Genomic DNA, 24,349 nt, shown 5'->3' with positions numbered 1-24,349 from the left:
ATCTGCTCTCTGCTAGCTTGTGGCCATTATTTCTTGTACCCCCCGGGGGCGCCTTGGTGAATAAACCCTCCCCAATTCCCTTCTGTGCCCCCGTGATGAACTTATAGGCAGCCACAAGGTCGCCTCTCAACCTTCTCTTGCGGAGGCTGAAAAGGTCCAGGCTCTCTAGTCTCTCCTCGTAGGGCTTGGTCTGCAGGCCCATAACCATACGAGTGGCCCTTCTCTGAACCCTCTCCAGGTTATCCGCAGCCCTCTTGAAGTGCGGTGCCCAGAACTGCATGCAGTACTCCAACTGCGGTCTGACCAGCGCCCGAGAGAGGGGAAGTATCACCTCCTTGGACCTATTCATCATGCATCTGCTGATGCACGATAAAGTGCCGTTAGTTTTTCTGATGACTTCGTCACACTGCCGACTCATGTTCATCTTGGAATCCACTAGGACTCCAAGGTCCCCTTCCACTGCTGTGCCACCCAGCAGGTCATTCCCTAGGCTGTAGGGGTGCTGGACATTTTTCCTCCCTAGGTGCAGCACTTTGCATTTCTCCTTGTTGAATTGCATTCTGTTGTTTCCTGCCCACTTGTCCAACCTGTCCAGGTCTGCTTGCAGCTGTTCCCTGCCCTCCGGTGTGTCCACTTCTCCCCACAGTTTTGTGTCATCCGCAAACTTGGACAGAGTACACTTCCCTCCCTCGTCCAAGTCGCTGATGAAGACATTAAAGAGTATCGGTCCAAGGACCGAGCCCTGTGGGACCCCACTGCCCACACCCTTCCAGGTCGAAACCGACCCATCCACCACGACTCCCTGGGTGCGACCCTCCAGCCAATTCCCCACCCACCGGACTGTGTAATCATCCAAGTCACAGCCTCTTAACTTGTTCACCAGTATGAAGCAGGCTCAGGTTCACACAGCACTTGGGGACTCTCGCCAGCTCCCTGCCCCCCAGAAGGAAAGCATGAAGCTGTCCAGTGGCCAGAGCACAGGGCCACAAGATGCTGAACCAGCCTGAGAAGAGAAGCCGACCACGGAAGAAGTTGTTGCAAGAAGCAGGCCAGACTCAGTTTGTGGTCAGCATCAGTCAGGGTTTATTGACGTGGCTTTTGCTGCCCCATATAGCAGGGTGACCTCCTGGGCTCGTGATGCATTTGGACGCGAGTCACTGCATCGGCTCCCCTCCCCACCCACCTCCGTGTCCCACCCCGTGGTCTCGACGCCTGCCTGGGTTAGCTTCTCCTGCGGCTCGTTTTCTAGCACAAAAAGGGAATCTTCTCTGAGCAGAGCTGAGTGTCCTCCAAAGCCTCTACAAGCTACCGTGAAGTGCAGGTGGTGTCCGCGCGTGCATGCCCCACGGCTCAGGTACCAGGCCGGGCTCCCATGGTGGCTAGTCCTGCCCGCCACAGATAGCCAGCAGCGCCTTGCGGTAGTCCCCGGACGTGTCCTTCTGAACGAAAGCCAAAAGGCCATGAAGAGCCAAAGCATCTCACAACCTGCCGGCTCCAGCAGGCCAGCATTGCAGTGCGGGGGGAAAAGAGGAGGGCAGGGCTGGAAGAAGAGTCCCAAGCCATTGAGCCCCGGTGGGAAGTGGGATGCACGGATCGTGGCCCGAGTGAAGCAGACCAAGATCCTGCCGTAGGAGGAGGGTGATGGGTGCTCTGGTCTTCCTAATGTTATGGGGAGAGGCATCAGGCCTGCCCCCTCCACTCCCGTCACCCCAGGGGGAGCTGCCCCGGTGCTCTCAGGTGACAGCCCAGGAAAGCAGGCTCCTCCACTGGGGTCCCTGTTGGGACCACAGCCCACCCATGGTCAGATGGATGGGGATAGGCACCTGGCATCGGTACCCTGGTGCCAGGGATGGATGCAACCTCCTCACCTCAATCATTTGGTGCAGCGACTTCTCATGCAGGTCGATGAACTCCTGCCGGATGTTGAGCAGGTCGCTCTCGCTCCTGGAGACTATGATCCTGATGAGGGTCCTGTCGTCTGTCCCGATACCCTGGTGAGGAGGAGAAGAGACTCTCCTAGAAACAGACTTACTGGAGCCCCATGCCCCTGCTTTTAATACTGTTATTTAGTGCCTAAGGCCAGGGCGCCCATGTCAGCGAGGGCAGCACATAGCACGAGTGAATCCACCCCCTTGCCAGCTTCTGCTCCAGTGGAGACCTGGGGGTGGCATGTCCCGGGCTCTGAGCCATCAGGCAGAGGCTGGACAGGAGACCCCCAGGGACCAACACGCCTGCGGGTCAGGGAGCAACCCCATCGTCTTTACCTTCATAGACTTGTACAGCTTGTCAGCAAAGAAGGCCGGCCTGTTCTTGATGCTCCGGACTGGAAACAGAGAAGAGAGTGAGCATTGCCAGGAGCTGCCCAGGGCCCCAGCCCTGCAGCCCCGCTAGCATCTGGCGGGGAGCTCACCGATGGCCACGAACGCGTCCCTCACATCGCCGGACATGCGCTTCCTGATGGCATGTTCCACGTCGTGGTTGGTCATCTTGACAAACTCCTGAAACACTGCGGGCAGGGGAGGATGTCACCGGTCAGAGCAGCCGACCCGACACGCACGCCCCGAGGCTGCTCCAAGTTGTGCCAAGGGTCAAAGAAGCCTTGAGTTGGGCCCAGACTGGCAGAGCCCCCTGTCTCCTGCTCACCAGAAGCCACGTCGTGGACCAGAGCACGTGAGTATTGCCCCTTGAACCCAGTGACCTGCAGCAACTCAGTTTCCCTGGGCCCAAAGGAGAACCTCCTGCTGCCACCGCTGGACACTCGCCCTCAAAGCCCATGCAAAGCCAGGGAGCCCACAGCCACCTCCAGCCAGCACGCGCCTACCTTTGCGCAGGTGTGGGTAGCTGCGGGTGCACAGGATGCTGAGGAAGCGCGTCTCCAGGGAGTCGGTGTTGCCGCTGGAGACATCTGCCAGTTTCTGCAAAACCAAGTGCAGATGAAGGTGGGAGAGGGAGACATGGCTCTTAATTCAACACCCTGGAGGCTTGCGGGAAAGAAGTGCTCCATTTCTGGGGGGAAATCTTTGTGGAAAAGGGATTCTTGGCTCTAAAATGGGAGGCTGGTGCTGCTCTCTGCATCCAAACCACCTGGACCTCCGTGCTAGCTGCCCCCCACTGCAGGCTCACCCATTCAGTGTGGACCTCGGGCCTCGGCCCATGGGAAATGCCAGCTGGAGTGAACCTGGATCCCCGCCCGGAGCCTGCAGCCTGGTCCCGGGGTGCAATGGCCCAGCCCGTGCCCCCTGCCCCAGTGCAGCCCTCCTGGAAACCGTGCAGCAAGACAGGCACTCACCAGGTTCTCAGCCACCACCTGACAGAGAGGGAGAGAGAGAGGGAGAGAGAGAGAGAGAGGAAGGCAACAGGGTCAGAGACTTGCTGGATAGCCCCTGGCCTAAGGGAGACCCCCAGGGACCCCAAAGAGATGGAGGACAGTGTGGGAGAAGAGGGGACAGCCCTGGGAGGCTTCTAGCCTGGCCCTTTTCTGGTCTGGCTACTGGCAAACCTAGATGCATCCTTCTTTGGAGTGAGGGGAGAGAGTAGTGGGCAGACACCCCACCCCTCAAAGAAAGGATTGCAGCACTAATGATGCATGGAGAGCTTTGCAAACCCGGCATAGAACAAGGTCCCTGCCCCGAGGAGCCTGCCATCCACAGGCATGCCCACGCTAGCATTCACCTAGCAGGTTTGGGAGCCAGGGGCTAGTTGCCCTGGCACCCTTCCCTGGCTCAGGCATCTCCAAGGAGTAGGGGGTCAGTCTTGCTCAGACTTCTGGCACGCGGCTGCAGGGAGCATTTGTGGCTGGCCCGGGCTGAACAGGGGACCTGGGTTTTGATCCGGCCTGCCTGGCCTCTCTCTCTCTCTCTCTCTCTCTCTCTCTCTCTGCCAAGGACGGCTGGGAGGATGCCGGGTGCATTCGCGAGGTCCATGCCCCCCCTGCTGACAGCAACACGAACGGCACCCACAGGCACAGCCGCCACGCAAAAATGCATCCGTGGCAGGGGCTAGACATGCAGCCGAGACTGGAAAGTGGGAAGCACAGAGCTTGGGGAAGTTCCCTCGCAGACCAAAGGCAGAAGCAGGCTCTGCGAGACCCTGGCAAGAGCCCTAGGAAAATTGGGGCACGTTCACCCGGGGGCCTGCATCTGACCTCAGCTCCAACCCTGAGAAGCAAAGCGCAGCCTCCAACCCCGGCAGTGCAAGGGGGCAAGCAGGGAGGACGGACTACAGTCACCATCCAACAGCTGGGGGAGCAGACATGCAGCCCTAGGAACCTCGACCCCCCCACTCCACCGCGCTGCTCCAAGCCGGCCCTTCCAACCCAGCTCACCGACGGGGCTGCTGCAACCCCAGAGGAGCGAGCTGGGGATGGGCAAAGGGCACGCACCACATTGGCAAGCTCAGCGTTTTCTTCCTCTTGTTCAGAAGAGGGAACAAGGGGAGAGCAGTGTTTGTGCTGCGCCTTGCTGGGAGGCCCTGGGTTCACTCCAAGCTCAGTATCAAGGGGGTGGTATTTCCCATGGGTCAAAACCAAAGCAGGTGTCTGGGCTTGCTTGCATTTGTGGCCCACAGAAGCGGGCACCTTGCTCACTAGCTTCACAGCATCCAAGCGTCTCCCCTGAGCAAGAACGCAGGGGCAGGGCAAGGATTTCCACGGGGCTGGGACCATGCACCGTGCCTTCGGCCACGGCTGCGAGCTGCCACGTACAGTTCCATGGCCCAAGTCACCATGGCCAGGATGGACAGACATGGGGGCCTAAAAGGTTTAACCCTTGAACCACAGCCCCCTTGGCAGAGATGCTGAGCCCCTGCAGCTTGGAAACCCAGGTGGACAGATAGACACCACCCCCACCCACCTCCCGTGCGTGTGCATGCACCCTCTTGCACGGCTCTCACCTTAGCATCCTCATGAGCTTGCGTCAGGTCTTCTGCTCCTTCGTCGCGGTTGCCCTGTGTTTAAACGTGACAGCAATGAAATTAGGCACTTGGGAGGAACCACTACTGCCGGAGGTGAAGAGCCCAGAGCGGTGCTAGAGTCCCGGCTTTGCCTGGCAGCTGGAGGGCAGAGGCTCTCACAGCCCGTGGGGGTAGTGATCAGATAATCCTCGCTGTCCAAGAGCTGTTGAGGACCTGTTCTGCTCCCTGGTGGGAACGTGTCTGCATGGTGACTTGCCAGCGATGGGCAGAGACTGGGGGCTGAGCAGCCCTGGTGTCGGAGCGGGGATTCCTAGATCCGCCTGGTCCCACTGCCTCCCTCCCCTCAAGTCCTTCTCCTTGTACTCTGCAGGTGCCAGGACCATCCCAGCAATGCCTGGCCTCTGCACTGCCCTGGGCACACCGCGGATATCTCCACCGGTGCTTCCAGCACCACCAACACCCGACCCAGCGAGGGCACAGGACCTGCTCCCCACTGCACATCCCGCCACCATGCAGCTGCCTTGCGAGAAACCCAGAAGATGAGGGGCCAGGAGGCGATCAAAGCCGAGTTGCCCTTTGAGGAGGGGATCGGCTGCCAGGGAGCTGCAGCTGAGGATCTGGCCCTGGTCTCTGGTGATGCTCCTGGGCTCTCCCTTTCCCGGCCAAGGGCCTGCTGTTTGATTGGCTGCTGTCCCACCAGACCAGCTCCTTACCAGCGCCAGCGAGACGAGGATCCTCTTGAAGTGTCCCGATGTATCGGAGCTCAGAGCATCCTCCAGTGACTTCTGGTAGACTGAGGAGACAGGGAGCCTGGGTGAGCGCCGCAAGGGCATGCATCGGTCAGCTCGAGCCTTCCCGGCCGGGATGGCAGGAGCCAGGCATCACGGGCAGCTGTGAAAGGGACGCCTTGCATGCAGCGTGGGCATGGAGCCACGTGCGGGCAGACGGGCTCCCACCCAGAGGCACTGGCAACTCAAGGCTGTGCTGGAGGACCCCCGTGCCCCTTCACCTGCTGCATAGGCCTCATTAATGGCCTGGATTTCCCGGTTGTTGCGTGTGGCCAGAATCTCGATGAGGATGCTCTCATCCGTGCCAGCACCCTGGAAGACAAGGGCAGGGCCAGGGAGGTTTGGGTGGCAGCCCCATCAATTTGACACTTCCACGGTGCCCTGGAGGGCTGGTTTAGTCCCTACCTCCATGGCTTTCTTTAGCTGCTTGGCGTCGTACTGTGCCGGCGTCATCATGAGTGCAAGGATCACCTTGGCCAAGCTGCCCGACAGCTCCGACTTCAGATCTGCCAGCAGGTCCTGCCACAGGGAAGGGGCTGTGGTTATCTCCACATCCCCAGGCAGGGAGCGGAGGGTAGGAGGGGGTGAGGAGCCTGGGAGGAAGAGGAGAGGGGACAAGGGGATCTGGGCTGGAAGGACAGAGGACACACGGAGACAAGAAGCACAGAAGAAATACACTGGGGGAGAAGAGCTGAAGGGGCATGAAGCAGGGGAGGAGGGCAGAGGGAGAGGAGAGAAGGAGCCTGTGTCTCTACCCGGCCATAATGGGACTTGTAGGCTTGGATGATCTGCTGCCTCTGCTCGTTGCTCCGGTAGGGGACCACGCTGATGATGGCATCTTCATCCGTACCTGCAACGACACCGTCACAGTGTGAGAAGCCGGAGGCACAGGCAGGCGGGAAGAGACATCAGTAGCCCCACGCCTGCCACCTCCGACACCGCACGGGAGCCTCCCCAGGGGGATGCATAGCACGGGCCCGGAGCAAGGACCGCCCTGCCAGTGCACCCCGTCCCCTCCCTGTGCCTGGCTGAAGCCCCGGCAGGAGAGCAGGTGCCCCCCTAGCAGCAGCTAGGCCCCGGGTCCCACTCACCAAGGCCCTTCATGGCTTTCCGCAGCACCTGGGCATCCCCGTCGGCATTGAAGTTGGTGGCGGGGCGCACGGTGCCTTTCAGCTGCGGGAGGGGAGAGGGTTGAGGGGGGATCTGAGAGCCACCCCGGGCCGTCCGTGGGGAGGGGACGAGGGGTTCCCAGCAAGTGAGGAGCAAAGGGGCTGGTGGGATCGGAGCAAGCGGCCCGGCAGTGAGAGAGAGAGAGGGAGCCAAGCCAGCAGAGAGCCCAGAAACTGCCCCCCAGGTGGGGAAAGGCCAGAGAGAGCCTCCTACCCAGGGAAGAGAGAGAGAGAGCGCTACGTGGCTTGGAGGGGCTCAGACTTCCCCTCTCCCCAGGTCTCTGGGTCCTTTGCATGGTGCCTGTCCTGGGTGACCAAGACCCCCGGACACATGGGGCCATGCAGGTACCCCCCAACACTCCCACTGTGCCCACTCTGGTGCACAGCAGGGCAATCCTCCCTCCTCTAACAGCTTCCCCGCTGCACACCCCCTTCCACCTGGCCCCACCGACAATGGGTGCACAGGGCACCCCGTCCCCACCCGAGCAGGCTGCCCTGGAGTGGGGGCACCCCCAAAGCCAGCGCCCAGGGGACACACATGCAGCCTGCCACGCCGTGGCCTCCAGGGTCGCTGGCCCCGTGCTCACGTATTAGAAGTGCGGTTAGTGTCGGCACGCCGGGGAGCATGCGGTGCAGGAGGCCGCCCCCGAGATCAGAGGGATGGAGAGAGGCAGTGAGATCCAAGCCAGCGAGGAGCAGAGAGCAGGGGGCAAGGGGAGGGAGGGGGCAGCTCTGACCTCGACTTTAGCCACTGCCACCGCGCTAAGCTCCCACATCCGATAGGCCACCTGCGCCGCCTCGGGGAAGAACTCACCTGCCGCGCTGCAAGGGGAGGGCACAGCACACACCACCGTCATCGTCTAGGCACCCACCACGGGCAGAGCCCACACCTGCCTGCCACGGCCAGCCCACCCTGCTCAGTGCTGGGAACTTTCTAGGGAGGGCAGCCCAAGCCATTGAGCTCCGCCTGGAGGTGGAGGGGCATTTGCTCTGCTTACAAGCCCCTGGCTGCATTCAGGGATGCCAGGAGAGGGCAGCGCCAGGGCGTTCACAGGTGGACGGACACAGTTAGCGGTTCTAGGGCACGGTCGGTGTGCTGTCTCAGCTGCTTGGCTGGAGGGGTCCTGCACCGAGCACCCCCTGCCTCCCGTGCGGCTGTGCTGCTTCCAGCAAGTTAACATTTGCATGGCCGGGGCCTGGCCTCACCTAGCTTGGCCCCTACCTGGATGGGATGCAGGCAGCTGGCATCCTGATGGGAGAGTTACCCCAGGGACTGGAGCGGACAGACTGCCATGACTGCCAGCAGGCGGGACGGCCTGCCTTGCCCTGGATGGGATGAGCTCTGGGCCCTAAAAGATGACTTCCTTCTGCTGGGGGCTGTGGGACACGTGCCAGCACCACACCTGCCCCCAGGCCAAGGCAGGGGCACTGATGCCTACACATTAGGTGTCCCCAGCTTTTTCCACCTCCCAGCTACAGCTAGGCCCAGTCCCTGCGAGAGGAGCAGGGATCCTGGAGAAGGGAGCTGACGGGGTTTAGGGGTGACTTTGCACCAACCATCACCCGGAGCAAGGCTCTGCAGGGCTGTTCCCATACACCCCCATGGCAGGTGGCTGCAGGAGCCTTGTGTCAGCAGGGTCTGGGGCTGGCCTGGAAGTAGAGGGTTCACCTGGGGGACCTACCAAGAAGCATGCGCTCATGTGCATGCATGTATGTGTGCACACGTGTATGTGTGCATGCATGGTTGGGCTTTTCCAAGACCACAGCAACATGTGTGCGTGCATGGGGGGGCTTTTCCAAGACCACAGCAAAACCCCAACATGGCACCACTAGTGCTCAGGCCCTGGGTAGGATAAAGCCCAGAGGGACGAGCGCACACACTTACTCGTCGTCTCCCCCACACAGCTTCAGCAGCGCCTTCTTGTACTCGCCGGACGTGTCCTCCTGGAAGGGAAGAGCCGGAGCGAAGCGTCAGACCCAACTGCAGCAGGGAGGGAGGTCTCCTGGCTGCATCCACTCCTTCGACCCCACAGGCAGCCTGGCCCGAGCAGGATGTGGTGCATGGTCCTTTCTGCACTTCCCCAACACCGCTGCCCCCACGCACGGCGCGGCAGAGGGGAGAGCAGAGGGGGAAGATCTTTTTCCTCCAACATATTCTGGTCTCGGGACACAGTCTGGATGGTGACAGGATGAATGGAGGGGGCTTTTGGCCAGTTGTGGGGGCCAGGATGCTGGCACAGATAGCAGGTCTGGGGAGCCCTGACTGGGAGAGACTTATGGTCTCCCAGTCAATGCATGTCCTTGCTTATGCAAGGACACCCAGAGATTTCCTGCCTAGCATTGCCCAAGCTGCTAGCAGAGGCACGGCTCCCGTGCCCCCGGGGACCAGGAGGCCTAGCAGCATCCCGAGGCTTGTCTTAAGAGCACAAGGAAAGAGGCAGGTCGATGGGAAGCAGCCTCGGATGCTCCAGCATCGCTCCGGGGAGCAGGGAGGATGGGGAGCTACTGCCTGGTCCCTGTACCTTGATCATGCTGTAGAGGGACTTCTCATACTTGGTGCGAAACACCTCGCGGATGTCCAGCATGTCGATCTCGCTGCGCGACACCATGATGCGGATCAGCGTGTTGTCCTTGGTGCCCAGGCCCTGGGGGGTGGGGATGGGCTGAGCATTAGGCACCCAGTGAGGCATGGTCCCAGAGGGCAAGGACCACAGGGCTGCCCGGGGAGTACCGTGGGCCGTGGCTCTGTACCGGTGCAACCTGCTCTGCACAGAAAGCACCGCTCCCCGCCTGCTGCCACCCAGCACGACAGCCCAGCTCCCATTGCTCTGAGCTCAGGCCCCGATGCTGGGACCTGGCTGGCAGAGGGGGCTCCAGGCACCCACCTGCATGGCCTTGTAGAGCCGCTCAGCAAAGTACTCGGCCGTGCTCCTGATGCACTTCACTGCAGGGAGACAGGGGGGAGCTTTGTCAGACCAGATCCTTGCTCTCAGCCTGCCCCCGTCCTTCAACCCCCGTGGCCCAGATCGGGGTACTCGGTTGACCCCTCCAGGCTCGTGACCTCTCCTCCCTTGGGCCCGTCTCAAACACCAGCTTGGGGCTCTGCTTCCTGCCTTCAGGGTCCAGGCAATGCCCGTAGCACTGGCTCTTGAAGCTATTCTTCATTTCCTCACCCTCCACAGCAAAGGAGGGCTGGATGGAGCAAGAGCTGCAGCTTTGGGTGTGCATTGCAGCCAGCTGAATCGCAACGGGCATTGGCCAATATAGCCCCAAGCTGGGCTCCGCACCGTCCAGGCATTTGCTGCATGGTTGGGAGGGACAAACCTTGGGGTCTCACCCTGCTCTACCAGGCTCTCCATCAAGTGCCCACTTACCCACGGCCAGCATCAACTTCTCGAAGTCCCCGGACAGCTCGGCCCGGATACTGTACTCAATGGGCTTCCCGGAGATCTTCAAGTACTCGTCGAAGACTGCCAGAGAGAGCGCACAAGGGGTCCCATCACAGCCTGTTCTGGACTGGGGAGGGGGTTGGCGTCTTTGGGGGGCCCCCGGGAGCTCACAGACTAAATACCCTGCCCATGGGGTGGCAAGAGACACACCACCGATGGGCCTCAGATCTGTGCTGCCTCCTGGATTTTGGTCCCTCCCCTCTCCAAAATGCATCACCTTCTGCAGAAGAGGCTGGCAAATGCTCTAAGGGCCCAGGCTGAAGGCTGTGCCAGGACTGGGGTGCAGGCAAGCGGGTCGAAGGCGTCTGGTCCCACAAAACCCGGTGACACGTCTTGTCCACATTTGGCAGGAGGGCGAGACAAGTACCCCCCCCCCACCCCAGGGTGAGGTGTGGCCCCTCCCCAGTTGGATTGGGGATCTCACCTAGCCGGAGGTGCTGCTTGCTTCGGTGCCCCAGGATGTAGATGAACTGGGCCTCGTCCGTGCCCCATTTCGCCTCCCCGGCATCCAGCAGGTCCTGGCAGAAGGGAGAAGGCAGTGGGAAGAGCCAGGGGGATTCTGGGATCCACCACCCTTAGGAGCCAGCAGCTGTGCCCCCCACCCCGGGCAGGCCCCAGCCCCCATGGGGCAGGGCAGGAGGCTGTACAACAGCCTCATCCGCAGGTGCGCAGTCGGCTCAGAGTCTGACCTGGTTCATCTCCTTTACCTGTTGTGTCCGTGACTGTGTGCACACGCATAATGTAGATGCACATGTGCGCACTGCACTTGCATCATGTGTAACGCGTGTGCATGCAATGCATGCATGTGTGGAGTGTGTAATGTACACATAATGCATGCAACACGTGCATGTGAGCAATGCGTGCACATGGCCAATGCACATGGATAATGGGCAATGTGTAATGTAGATGTGAGCAATGCATGTGCATGCAATGCGTGTGCATGCAACACGTGCATGTGTAATGTGTATGCGAGCAATAAGCATGCATGCAATGTATGCACGTGGCCAATGCATGTGGATGTGTAATGTGTGTGTAGTTTGTAAGTGTGCAACGTGGGTGCACGTGCATGCAATGCGTGTGCAGTGAATGCATGCAATGCACATGCACACAGTGCGAGTGTGTGTGTGGGTCCCTATGGGTTGCCTGCCCCGACTTCCCTTGCAGGTCCCGGGGCCCCAGCTGGGTGCGTGTAGGAGCCTTTCTACCCAGCCAAAGGGCAGCCCATAAGGGGCCGATCTGCACCGCCCCCCCTGCAGCACCCACCTGCACAAGATGGTTGGGGACAAGCTGAACCCATCCTGGCTGGCAGGGAACCGGGGACCGCAGGGCTGGAAGGGTCCAGCAAGCCCAGCACGGTGGCCATACCTGCCAGCAGACACCGTCCACAAAGACAGTGCTCCCAGCACTTACCTTGGCATCCTGCTCCACCAGGTCCTCGCTCACCACATCGTCCTCCTCCCGGGTGCCCTGCAGCAGAGACAAGGCGTCAGTCCCACTGAGGGGGGACAGATCGACAGACAGACAGGGAGGGAGGGAGGGAGGGACGCACCTGCAGCAGGACGACCAGCATCTTCCTGAAGTGGCCGGAGGTGTCTCCGAGGATGTCACCCTCCAGTTCCTTCTCGTAGGCTGTGGCAGGGAGAAGGGTCAGCAGGGCGAGCTGGTCTCCAGCCCTCACACAGCAGGGTCTCTCTCCCATCCACATCCATGCAGGCCCCCACCCACCCTCTCTTGCCCAGTGGCAGTTTCTGCCAGCACCCTGGCTCCGTCCCCAGCCCAGGACAGGTGGCATGGCCCCAGCCCCCTGCTCTCACCGTCTCTGTAGGCTGCCAGCAAAGCGTGCATTTGCCGGTTGGTGCGGGAGGCCATGATCTCAATCAGGCACTTCTCATCGGTGCCAGCACCCTGCGGGCAGAGAAGGGGCGATGCTAGGAGCTGGCTCCAGGCAGCCTGGCAGTGCCCGAGCTGGGCTGCATGGAGCCATCTCTTACCTGGATGGCATCCTTGATCTCCTTGGCATCATGGTACGGCGGGGGCCTCATCAGCCCCACGATGAGCCTCTCGAACTTCCCAGTCAGCTCATACTTCAGGTCGGCAATCAGGTCCTGGCAGGGAAGAGGGCGTGAGGTGCCGGCGGGCTGGCGTGCCCCGGGGAATGGATGGACCTCGCATCACCTCCTCCCCCTGCACAGTCCCTGCTCGTACCTTGCCGTACAGCGACTTGTAGGCCTGGCAGATCTCCACCCTCTGCCGGTTGCTGCGGGACGTGATCAGGTCCAGGATGGCCTCCTTGTCGCTGCCTGTGGGGAGACACGGTCACTCGCATGGCAGCGACAGCTACTGCTGGGGACCCGGCTGCTCCGGGAGCAGATCCCGGGGGGGTGAGAAGGCGCAGGGAGGATGGAGAGACCGACGGGACGGACCCAGCACTGCCCTCACTGCCCTCCCTGGCCCCCATCCAGTGCCAGCCTGGCCTGGATGGCTGCCCGCAGGCTCCTAGCATCTGCCTCCCGGGGGATTCCCAGGTGGGGCACACGTACCGAAGCCCTTCATGGCGTTGTACAGCGCCTCGGCATCCTGCTCGGCATTGAAGTCGGGGAAGTCCTTCACCGAGCCCCGGTAGATGCCAGCCTGCAGAGAGAGGGGCAAGACGGGGAGAATCAGGAGCCTGGCTTGCTTTCCTCCAGGCTCCCAGGGCAGGAGAAGTCTCCTCCATGGCTAACCCCATGAAGACCCCGTTTCCTGGCAGGGGCATTCCCAATACAGCCGGGAGCCGACCAAGCCCGGACTAGTTGCTGGGCATCTCCATTTCACAGAGGGGAGGTGTGTCGGGGGGAGGAAACTGAGGCACAACTACAGGGAGAGATGTGCCCAGGGTCCCCCAGCCAACCAGCCATTTATGCAGGGACAGAACCCAGGTGTCCGAGTCCGCGCCCTCTGCTCTAACCACAAGGAAGCATTGCCTCCCAGCCAAACCCAACAGAGTCACGTTCTTCCCATCCTGCAGTGCAGCCCGGCACGCTGACCCCTGCCAGTATGCATCCAGTCCTGGGGGGGCCCGTGCCCCCTACGTGGGCAGGAGGGACCCGGCGCTCTGCCCGGCTCCGAGCAGCATCGGGTTGCAGGGGATTCATGGCTTTCCCGTAAGCTGCCGCGTCCCCTTGCAGCTGCCCACACACATGCCTCGGCGAGACATAAATACACGCTCCCAGGCGAGGCGGGCGCTGGCCCGAGACAACGGCTGCAGGGGGAGGGGCGGGTGCACGCTGGCTTTGGAGAGGTCCAAGCAGGGGATCTTGGCGGGGCGAAGCAGTGGGCTGGGACTGGCAGCGGCAGCTCAACCTCTGGGCAGGGGCACACCGCGCTCATGCAGTTAAAGGGCTTAATATCCCCCCTGCATCGTGGGAGTGAGAGATTGGCAGTCCTCGCCACTGCTGGCCTAGGGGGGGTAGAGGTGCGGGGTGGCTCAGTGTCGTAACTGAGGCCACACAGTGAGGCGGTGGCAGAGTCAAGAACAGTACCCCCTCAGGAGCCTGGCACTGGGCTCTCAAGGGTTCAAGGGACCCCAAAGCATCCCTCTTCGAGGTTGTTCCCCAAAGAAATGCTGCAGCCATACCATGCCCTATCCCTGTGGAGCTGGGCTTGCAGAGGTCTCTCGGTTGCTGCTTGCAGATGAGGGTTGGCACCTGTCTCCAGTGCCCCTGGGACCCCCAGGCCACCCATCCCCCTCTGGGACTGGGGCTGGTGGGTACCACGGGGCAGCTCCCACCTCCCGGTCTCCCTTCCCCCACGGCGCTGCATCACGCCAGCTCGAGATGGCCAGGCACTATAAATAGCCGGGCCGCTCCTCGGCTTGGAAGCTGGATTCCCAGCACGTCTTTCCTCCTCCTCCATCTGCCCTGCCTCACTAACGCTGGGGACCCGAACACGGGCACATGCTGCTGGAGCCCTGCCCCGTCCCTCCTGCCTTTCTCTCCCCTGCAGCACCGGGGGTTGTTCATCCTGCAATGGGATGAAGCATTGAGGCCCTTCCAGGGAACAGGCCGTCATACATCCATGGTGCGTTCGTGCCTGCAATACTGTGCCCAGCTCAGGTCCCCATGCCTCAGAAAGAGGAGAGAAGACCTAGGGACAGTTCAGAGAAGGGCAACAAGGATGACGAGTGGCACGGAGAGGTCTCCAGCTAGGGAGAGACTAAAGAGGCCAGGCCTGGTCAGCTTAGAAGAGGTGCTTGAGGTGGGAGATGAGAAGGGTTTGCAAAATGCTAACTGGCAAAGAGAAAATAAATGGGGATTGATTATCGGCCGTCTCTCAAGACAAGAGCAAGGGGTCTCCAACTCCCTAGATTCACAAATTCACGCTCACAGATCTTAAATGCTGGAGGCTGCAAGGGTAAGGAACAGGGGGGAAAAAAGCCTTGGTTGGACCCTGGTTGCTCTCCCTTCATCCTCCTCTCTCTGCCACCATGTGCCACGGGAGACCGGGCAAAATGGGCCTAGGGTCTGACCCAGTCAGTGGCAGCTCTTATGCCTCCAAAATGGGGGGCAGAGAGAATGGGGGGCCCTTAGCTGTCCCCAAGGGACTCTATCAGAGCCCCTCCAAGGCCACATCACCTGGACAGATGGACGCCTTTCAGGCTGGCACGGGGGGTGGAAGCAGGGGCCGAGCCTCAGCAGCTAGGCAGGCATGGGAAGCTGTAGCAGAGCCCTGTCCTATATGGATCAGGCCCAGAGCAGCATCATGCAGATGCAAATGCCCCCCCCATCTTCATCAGGCCCTCCTGGGCTCTCCTCTCTGTTCTGCCACTGCCTGATGGCATGGTCTTGGCCATGACACTTTGCCTGCCTGGATCCCCGACAGGGGTGTGCTGCAAGGGGGAAAACGCTGGCGCTGGCTGGGGGGAGTGTGAGCCACCACAAGGGATGTGCAAAGTGGAGGCAACGATGCCAGGGATAACGAACTTCATTGATAATAAGCTTGGGTGGGGAGGAGCAGGGCCTTGCACCGCGGAGGTGGCCAGGGGCTGCTCTGGCCCGCAATAGCCGTGTTGCACACGGGTGTGGGTTTCATTGACACCTCCTCTCCCTGCTTCTTTCCTCCATCACAGCCCTGCCTCCCCGCCAGCTCTGCTGGGATCACAAGCTTGTGCCGAGAGCAGGGAATGTAAACAGCCTCCGTCAGCAGGACCTTGCATCTCCCTCGCTCAGCGCCCACGTCCTGGCTGCTCCGAGCCGAAAGCAAACAAACAGCCATGCAGACAGGTCCCGTGCCCCCATGGCAGGGACACGGCGAGATCCTGGGCCAACCCAAGGACAGACCTGCTCGCCCAAGGGTTCGGGAGTCTTGGCAGGTGGGCTGCAGCTGCCCTGGAGCTGCTGGCAGGGTGCAGAGGAGCCAGAAGAAATACCAAGCATAATCAAGCCCCTTGAGACTGCCTGCCCCTGCCAGGGACCCATGTCAAGACCCCCTGGGACCCCTGGCTTGGCAGAGGATGGCAGCACTTGGAGGGAGTACGGTACCTTTCCTGTGGGTGCCATGGCTGCTGGTCAGAGTCCAGGAGGCAGCGAGGCAGGAGCTGCAGGGAAAAGGGAGGATAAAGGCATGAGCAGGGGGACATGGCGTGAATCTGGAGTAACTGGCTCTGGCTTTTACCTAGCTTGACCCAGGACAGAAAGCTGGTCTGGATTATCCTGTTGGCCCCCACCACGCAGTGACCGCCCCGAATGCCTGGCTGAGCTGGCCCAGCCGTCCTTGACCCACTGCTGCTCTGTACACCCCCAGAGCCCAGGCAGGTGTGCAGATAGGGGTTGGCAGGCAGAGCCCGGGTGCAGGGAAGGGCTGGCATTGCCCCCTGGGTGACATATGGCCCCTAGGTATATGGGTGCCACTCTGCCCGGCTGCTGGGTCTGCTTCCCGATGCTCTGCTCCGCGTCCCAGGTGAAGGCAGGGAGGGGAAGGAGAAGCAGCAGGGAGCTGCACTGAGCAAGGGGCATTTGTGGCTCCTCACTGACATCTTGCACCAAATGCCCGGGCCTGGCTGCCTGGGAGACCCCCTCCTCGCTACCCAGCTGTTGGCTGCCAGGAAACCCCATCCCTCTCCGGGCTCTGCTGGCACTTGTGTCTGGAGCATGACACGCTGCTGCACCAGCCCCTTGGCACCCATAGCTTGCACAGCCCCGGGACCCAGCATGAGCACCCCAGTTAAACCAGGGGGGAGCACTGGTGTGACAGGGCACTGGTCCTGGATCTCAGTGGGGGAGAGGGTGATGGTGAACACCTCCACAGAGCCCAGCTGATGAGCCAGGGAGGGGATGGAGGCTGCACTGGATACACCTCCAGGAGCCCTGCAATGCGGATCCCCAGCCCTGGGCGGGATGGGGGAAGCCAGACGATGCTCACACTCGCTGGCTGGCTCCCTCCAGCCCCCCGGAGACCCCAGGCTTGGGCCTGGCCCTTCCACTTGCCGCTCCCCATCTCAACCCTGGCCACGCAGCCGAGATTAGAAATCAGAGCCGGATGCAGCCCCAGCCCCAGGAAGTCAGTGCGGGGTCCCCATGGCAACTTGCAGTCCTCGAGGATCACGTGCACCCCAGCGGAAGCCGGGGGGGGGGGGGGGGGCCTGCCCCTGCCCCTGGGACGGACGGGGGTCCCCGAGGGAAGCAGGCGCTTTTGCTCTGGGGGGAGAGCAAAGCCGTGGGGCCAGGGAGCATGGAAATGAATGAGCACCGGGCTGCGTGGCGTGTCACCTGATCCCCTCGCTCCCCCTCCCTGCCCGACACGTTGCAAGAGCGCTCGGCCGTGGCGCGGTGCCCAGGCAGCGGTTTCAAGAGGGGCCCTCAGCCTGGGAGCAGCTCGCAGGCCGCCAAACCCCTCCGGCGTGCCGTGCTTGGGGTCTCGGGGCTTGCTTCTCGCCCGCCGCAATGTGCCAGCAACCTTGGGCTGGTCACTGTTGCTAGCACCCAGGGGACGGGCTTGGGGTGGAGCCCTCCTTTATGCACCAGCATGGGCCTCTGCTCTCCGCCTGCTCCGTGGGGTCTCGGTGGACATGCGTATCCACCCCCAGGGTGCAGGGCAGTGGATGTGGGCACCGTGGGTGCTCTGCTTTGCCCCGCTGTGGGCCTGGCATCCTGCCGGCTGCAGGGGCTCCTTCACCCCGAGCTGGGGGGCAGCTCTCTCAGGCCCCACAGCCTTGGAGGAGGCTGACGGGCACTTCCCTGAGGCTGAACCCCACTCTGAAGGGATCACCACTACCTCTTCTACCTCCCCCCACCTTTATCCGGTGCATACCGGAGAGCAGGAGGCTGCAGGGAACAGCTGCAGCGACAGCCGCCTGGCAGCTGCCCACCCCCCTGGGCCCAGAGCCCATGCTCAGAGGGGGCTCTGTGCTGGCTCCCAGCACTGGTGGGGTAGAGGGGGTCCGTCACCATCTCACTCCCGGGCTGTGGACACGGCCCCACCTCCCAGGCCATCCTCCACCGTGCATCCGCCCGCAGCAGAGACATGCAGCAGGGCGCGGCCAAATGCATCCTGCATGCTCCCTGCAGCCAGGAGCATGCGGTGCCCTGCAAGGCACCCAGAGACTGCCCACTGCCCAGCCTGGCACCTTATCAGTGCCCTGCAGTGGGTCACCTCTGCTCCCCAGCATTTCAAACAGGGGCTCCCGGTGCCCCCCGTCTGTCAGGGGCCTCCAGCCTGGAGCCAGCCTCTCTCTTCCCCCAGGGCAGTTGGCGTGGCGGCTTGGGGCAACAAGCATGGGGTGGCAATGAGCTATTTCCAGCACTGCTGTGCACGCTGGCTTCAGGGCTTCTAGCGAGGGGTAGGGTGTGGAAAATCACCCTTCACACTTGCAAATTCACATTTGCTGAGAATCCCAGGCCCTTCCCTTTGCAGCTGCCTGGACCCAGGGTGGGGTCCTGGGAGCACAACAGCAGCTGCAGCTAACAATGCTCCAGGTGCTCAGGGGGATGCTCATCAATGATTTACCGGCAAGCCATCCCTCCCCACCCTCTTAACCCTTTGTGGAGCAGATAACCTGCCCCGGGCTCCCCTTCCCAAACAGCTCCCACCTGCTCCGTGCCCTGGGGGTGCTCCAAGAGCCAGCCACAAATCCCCCCACAATGTGAGACGAAAGCCCTGCCTGCTTTTGCGTGGTTGCTCTGGGTTTCCTCTTTCGCACAGAGCTGGGGAAGCCACGGCCTAGGGGTTATTTTTAAGTCTTGCAGAACTGGCAGCCACAAAGGACAGGGCCCAGCCAGTGCCAGGCCGTGGACGGACCGGGTGGTCGACAGGCAGGCTCTTTTAGGGAACCCTCCTTGAGCAACAGGGAAGGCGCGGACCCCAGCCCTGTCCCAGGAGCTCAGTGCGGGGCCCCCCCGGCAGACCCCATGGGAGGGCAAAAAAAAAAAAAAAAAAAAAAAAAAAAAAAAAAAAAATTAAAAAAAAAGGAGATGCCCATGTTTCCCCACACCCCTGAGATACCTGGCAGGGCATGCAACAACCTTCGATCCTCCAGCCTGTGACAAGCAGCCAAATTTGCAGCAGCCCAAAGAGACCCCCAGACCCGAGCTGGCAAACCCCTCCTTTTAAACACAGCCCTACAAAGTTTCAGGAGGAGAGGAAAAAAATGGTCCTGGAAGAGTCCAAGGAGAGAACAGAGAAGCGAATGCGAATTCATGAATGTTTGCACCATCTCCTGCTACAGATGTGACTTAGTCTGTCAAGGGGGCAGGTCCACCCTGCCTTGGGGTCGGGCTTTGCTGGCTGCCTATGGGCTGGATTTGCCCGCTGGGACCAGCCAAGCAAACCCCTTGGGCTCGGCTTGGCATCCCTGCTGCAGGGCTCGCACACGCCCAGCAGTTCCCTCATTGCACACACTGCCCAGGTCCCCCGAGCGCCAGCTCCAGCAGGCGTGCAACAGGCCAGGCTGCGTGGGCACAGGGCAGGGCAGGGTATCAAGCATCAAGAACTGACCCTAAAGGCAGGCACGGGGGGAGCCCAAAACTCCCAAAGCCCCTTTTGCAAACACAGAGGGTGCTACCAGGGTGTCTTCCCCCCCCATGGGGTACCAGCTCCCCCTATGACGCAGGGGTCCCCACCGCGGCTCAGACTTACTTGCGGTGCTGAGGCCTCTTGTGCAGGGCGCTGGAAGCAGCACTGCCTCCCCGCAGCAGCTGGGCTCAGTGGCTGTGGCAGGGGAAGCCCAGCCTCCTTGCACTGCAGCTGTCACGCTCTCCAATCCCCGACAGCCCCTCCTGGCCACCCTCTCCCGGCAGGTGGGGGCAGAGGGGTCCAGGGGGGACACAGGCCCCTCCGATCTCTCCAGCCCCAGAGGAAATAGCCCAGCCTGGCAAGCAGAGAGGCGGCAGGCTGCGGAAAAACAACACCCAGCCTTTGTCAGCTGGTGAAATATCTCCCTGCAGCAGGGGGAATGGAGATCAGCTGTGCACGGTGTGCCTGGAGGGATAGCAGAGCTGGAGGCAATCGGGGGTGATAGGCATAGCTTATCCCCCAGGGTCTAAGATGCACGAGCCCCTTGAACCATCCCTGTGCCAGCACCTGACTTCAGAGCCTGGTGCAGGGATCACGCTGGATGCCCTGGCATGCCAGCTCTAAAGTGCCCTGGTCCTGCACACGCAGCCCCCCTCGGCCTGCCGCTTCCCCAGGCTCTGGAGGGAGCCGGGGTGGGGGGCTTTGCAGCCTGCTAGGAAAGTGCATGGATGAAGGCACTGAAAAGGAGGCAGCTGTCTCAGGCCCTTGGGCTTGATGCCTCTGTGCTGCTCCGAGCTGCCAGCAGCTAGCGCTGCAGGAGGGTGGGGAGGGCCCAGCCGGGTGGGGCAGGCGGCTGCATCCTTCCCCCAGAAGAGATGTGAGATTAGGCAGCATGAGACCATATAAGGTGCCTGCAGCAATGCGGTGTCTGATAGAGATGAGTCTCTCCAACCCCCTCCTCTGAGCCAGGTTTGCCCTCTCCCAGCCCCTGACCTTACCATGGAGAAGCCGTGCTAAGCTGCGCACCTTGTAGCCTACTGGAGATGCATGTGCTTTTGCAAGCAGGTGTCAGCTGAGGTTAACGGGGCGAATGCCCTCGCATCCTAATGGACTCATGGACCCAGTCCAGCTATCAGTGCCTGGAGGTGCTCCTAGCACCGGGACTTCGGAAACGGCAGCTGGCTGCCTGGACCTGGTCGTTGCAATGTAGGCAGACCAGGCGGTAGACCCTGTGGCCGGGAGAGCCGGGGGTCTGCACAGACCCTCCCCTGCCACAGCCAAGCCGCGGGGCCTGGACAGCTGTCTCCCAGGCAGTTGCCACAGGTCACGCCAGCAGCTGGAAGGATGGGACAGGCATGTTAAGCACATGCAGCTGCTTCATGGAAGTCACCATGGTAATCCAGACAGGACTTCCCTCCTAATTTGGGGCTTGCAGGAAGGAAAACAGCTCCAGTCTTGGCTCGGGTGGACCGGCAGCTGTTGTGTGAGGCCCAGCTGGAAGGGACGGGGGTGCCGATGGGGTCGGGAGAGAAACGCAGGCAGGATCAGGGCTGCGCACACAGCGGCTTGCAGGGAGAAGGGGTCGAAATGCCCCAGAGAGGGGCAGGACCACGGGCCCAGTCAGGACCAAAGCAGCCTAGGTGGGGGCCGGGATCGGGCCCCGTCTGCACTTGCCGATGCCCGGCGGCTGGCAGCTCAAGGTTGACGGCACCCAGAATCTGATCGAGGGAAGTTTGCTTTGATCAGGCATGCTTGCAAATTGGGAAACGTTTGGGGGGACTGAAGAGCCGGGTCCTTGAAGATATGAAAATACGTCTGCAGGATATGAGTCAGCCGGAGTGAGTCATGTTCGAGCGAAGAGTATTGCTGGTTTGCAAAAGCACAAGTCAGCCCCCAAAGAATTCAGGAAGCAGCTTGGAGCCCAGTAAAACAGTACCCATCCGCTCCCAGCCGGCCGCCTCTTCCGCCCATGCCCCTCCGTGCCCATCGCCTTCTCTGCCCCCCTCCTGTGCTGACCACTCTCCTGGCCCGAGACCCCCAGCCCAGCCCCGCTGCTGCCCGGTGCGTGAACCAGCACTGCCCTCTGCTGCCTATCCCGGCTCACGGCTGGGGATCCTGTCCTTCTCACTTCAGCAGGTAAACTGAGGCAGCAAGGCTGGTAAGGAAGGCAAAGACCTGGAAAAAGGAGGCAGCAGGGTCTGTAGGAAGGGACGGAGGTAGCATCCCAGGCACGGCTAAAGCAGAAGGGCAGGGTAGGCTTGCACCTTATAGACTAACCCAAGTAGAGATAAGGGCTTTCTATTCTGGCAGAAGCAAGTGGGGACTTTGCTTTGCTCCCCTGATGCGATGCTTCCTACCCAAATGAATAGCACTGCCCTCATTGCAGAGCTGGGTTCGTTATTAGCATCGTTTCCTATTTGTGCTGTGGGTAAGCCCAGGAGCTCCCATCACCTGGGACCGAGACGGCCCCTGCCATCTAGATATAAGCCAGGCAGAAGGATGGGGGTGCAGGAGTTGGTGGTGGTCTCAGCACCGAGAAGCAGGGGGGTTGGAGTGGCAGGGGAAAGCACGAGCTTTGTGGACGTTTGCTGGGAGCCCGAGTTCAGATCCACCCACCGGCACGTCCCCTGGACCTGGCCTGCTTGGTAATACAACCCCGGCCTTTTTCTTCGGTTTCTGAGTTGGCTGGGGTGACGCTCACGCCCGGCGCCGTGATCTGGTGCCTTAGAAGAGGCAGCTCCCTCGTGGCAGCCGCTGAGGACAATAAATGCCTTGTTCGCCACCGGCCACGCCAGGCCACCCTCTTCCCTGCGCCGGAGAGCAGCGTTGGTGTCCAGTCCTGCCTTGCCTGCCCCAGCAGCGGCCTCTGCTCTCTGGAGTCCTGCGCGGACTCTGTGACTTTGCAGCTCTCTGCACCTCCCTTCTGCCACCTGCAAACAGACACGCTGCACGGGGCAGGACCTGGTGATGCCAGGCAATAGCATTTGAAGACGGACGGAGGCAAAACACTAGGGAAGGGCATGGCCCCCACAGCCTCGGCCATGTACCGAAGTCCGGGACTCCGGCTGCTGTCTGAACTGCAGCTGACCGGCAGCCAAAACTGCCGCAATGCCCCCCGCAGACGTACAGTTCAGGGCCGGACCGGCTGTAACATCTCCCTCCGTGGCCCTCCGCACAGCCCTTCCCCTCCCACCGCTTCTCTGCAGCGTTAACTTTCCATAAGAGCTACCCTTTGCTGGGATGCATCCTGGGCCCATCTAGCCCAGCCTCCTGTCTCACACTGGGCATGTCTACACGTGTGCTTTAATGCACATTAGCCTCTTTTAATGCACATTAAAGTGTCGCTAAAAAAAGGTGCCATTTAGTTAATGCGCATTAAAATAGACTAATGCGCATGAAGCATCACTGAAAAGCCATGCTCTTTAGTCAATGTGCATTAAGGCAGGTTAATGTGCATTTTCCTTGTACCTCACAATGAAAGAGGTGCTAGATTTAATGCGCATTAACTAAAGCATTTTAATGCATGTGTAGAGGCACTTGGGGGGTTCCCACCCTCTGCTCCTCTCCCACGGCAATTTCCTGCATTCAAAGGGGTAGGAAGTTTTAGTTCAGAGGCTGCCCCCCTTGCTATCCTGTTCTGCACCTACCAGCGGACCTTTGCCCCAGGCGTTTATTTGTCCAGTCCCCTTTGAGTTTAGCTTTCAGTGTCCTCTTCTCCATCCCTGACTCTCCTTCTTTGCCTTTTGACCCTAAAAGGAACAAACAGCATGGCTCCCAATGTGTGGGAGAAAGAGAGGGCAAAACAGGAGAAAAAACTGAAGAGGGCAAGGCTACTCCTTCTCAACCAGCCCTGGGAATGTCCAAATGCTAATTAAAGCTGGTGGATAATACGCTTGAGCCTATTAGCATTGTGTGCCACGAGTATGATTTGGAAACTGTTGTGGGAAAAATATTTCTGCATAGATTCCCCATTGTGCGGCCCACCGGAGTGGCCGGTGGAGGGCAGGGGTAGGTGGGCAGGCCGGCCGAGGGAAGGGCCAGGCCTCTGATGACATGGATTGAAGCGCGGAGAGCGTAACTATTCCCCTCCGTGGCTGGATGTCTCCGGCTCGCTCTCAGGTCTGAGCTGGCACGCGCTATCCCGAAGGAGCCGAAACGTAAGTAGCTTATTTTGGAAAGGGAAAGAAAAAAAGAATCGGGTCAGACTTTGCAATGCAAAGTGGCCGGAGAGCAGCTGGCAAAGAGAGGAAGGGATGTCACCCACCTGGGACAGCGGCGGCTTGGGGCCGGATGGCCAGAGGATGGGGAGAAGCCAGGGTAGAGTTTCCATCAGACCACGTGCAGGTGAAACACGAGAACAGGCCCGAGAAAGTGAGCGGGGTCGTGTGTTGAGCAGGATCCGATACACAGGACTTTATATTGGTTTCATGCCTCTCATGGCAATAAGCCAGGCAAGACATGGCCAAAGAGACAGGGCAGAAAGGACGCTGCTTCTGAGCCCCCTGGCTCAGACACGGCCCGTCCCATCCACGGAGGGCTTGGGGCTGCTGACCCGTTGCTCCTGGAGCCACTGGGGTGTGGTGATGGCCTCAGCGGTGCTGCCGGCACGGCCGTGGCCCTGGCAGGAGTGGGGTGCTGCACAGGACAACCACGCTGCATTCGGGGCTCCAGGCTGACCTGTGCATCCAGGGAAGAGGGTGCCATGAGCTGCTTCCGTTGCTCAATGGCAGGACCAGTGCCAGGCAGGCACAGTCCCAGTTCAGAGACTGGGCTGTGGCCAGCACCCTCCCTGCAACCTCAGTCCCGTGGGAGCCTTTTGTAGAGCTCCCAATCGAACTGCCGTGACCCGGGGTTCCCAGACACACATGGCACCGACACTGCAAGTAGCAGATTTAGGTGATTTAAAAGCAAGCAGGCACCTTGCTGCTCTCTGAGGTGGGGCAGAGGCTCCAGGCGGGGCAGAAGCAGGCACAGGAATTCAGTGCGCATTTGCTGAGCCCTTGAGCCTGACCTGCAGAAAGTGGCTGGGTAAAAGCCTAATAAA

At 61.0% G+C, this 24,349-nt stretch overlaps 1 protein-coding gene across 4 annotated transcripts; it reads right to left on the bottom strand.

The window, feature by feature from the left end:
• Window positions 1-1,059: 1,059 nt before the first annotated feature.
• Window positions 1,060-19,668, bottom strand: ANXA6 (annexin A6). Of its 4 annotated transcripts, none has more exons than XM_006021144.3 (26): window positions 19,429-19,667; window positions 15,837-15,892; window positions 12,858-12,948; window positions 12,523-12,617; window positions 12,309-12,422; window positions 12,132-12,222; window positions 11,867-11,946; window positions 11,728-11,784; window positions 10,742-10,835; window positions 10,243-10,338; window positions 9,754-9,812; window positions 9,391-9,513; window positions 8,754-8,812; window positions 7,606-7,690; window positions 6,791-6,872; window positions 6,455-6,549; window positions 6,105-6,218; window positions 5,921-6,011; window positions 5,625-5,704; window positions 4,891-4,944; window positions 3,290-3,307; window positions 2,822-2,915; window positions 2,411-2,506; window positions 2,265-2,323; window positions 1,869-1,991; window positions 1,060-1,439 (listed from the first exon to the last, which is right to left on the bottom strand). In XM_006021144.3, exons 2-26 carry the CDS (start codon window positions 15,852-15,854, stop codon window positions 1,380-1,382), a joined length of 2,028 nt encoding a protein of 675 aa, XP_006021206.1. In that variant the 5' UTR covers window positions 15,855-15,892; window positions 19,429-19,667; the 3' UTR covers window positions 1,060-1,379. The 4 variants fall into 4 exon arrangements, with proteins under 4 accessions (XP_006021206.1, XP_025056779.1, XP_006021208.1 ...); XM_025200994.1 differs by having other exon boundaries at window positions 1,060-1,436; XM_006021145.3 differs by lacking the exon at window positions 19,429-19,667 and adding an exon at window positions 18,796-18,940 and having other exon boundaries at window positions 1,380-1,439.
• Between the last annotated feature and the right edge of the window lie 4,681 nt (window positions 19,669-24,349).

Source organism: Alligator sinensis, unplaced genomic scaffold (genome assembly GCF_000455745.1).
Source record: "Alligator sinensis unplaced genomic scaffold, ASM45574v1 scaffold550_1, whole genome shotgun sequence".
Classification (NCBI taxonomy): domain Eukaryota; kingdom Metazoa; phylum Chordata; order Crocodylia; family Alligatoridae; genus Alligator; species Alligator sinensis.
This window is presented reverse-complemented; position numbering and strand designations above follow the sequence as displayed.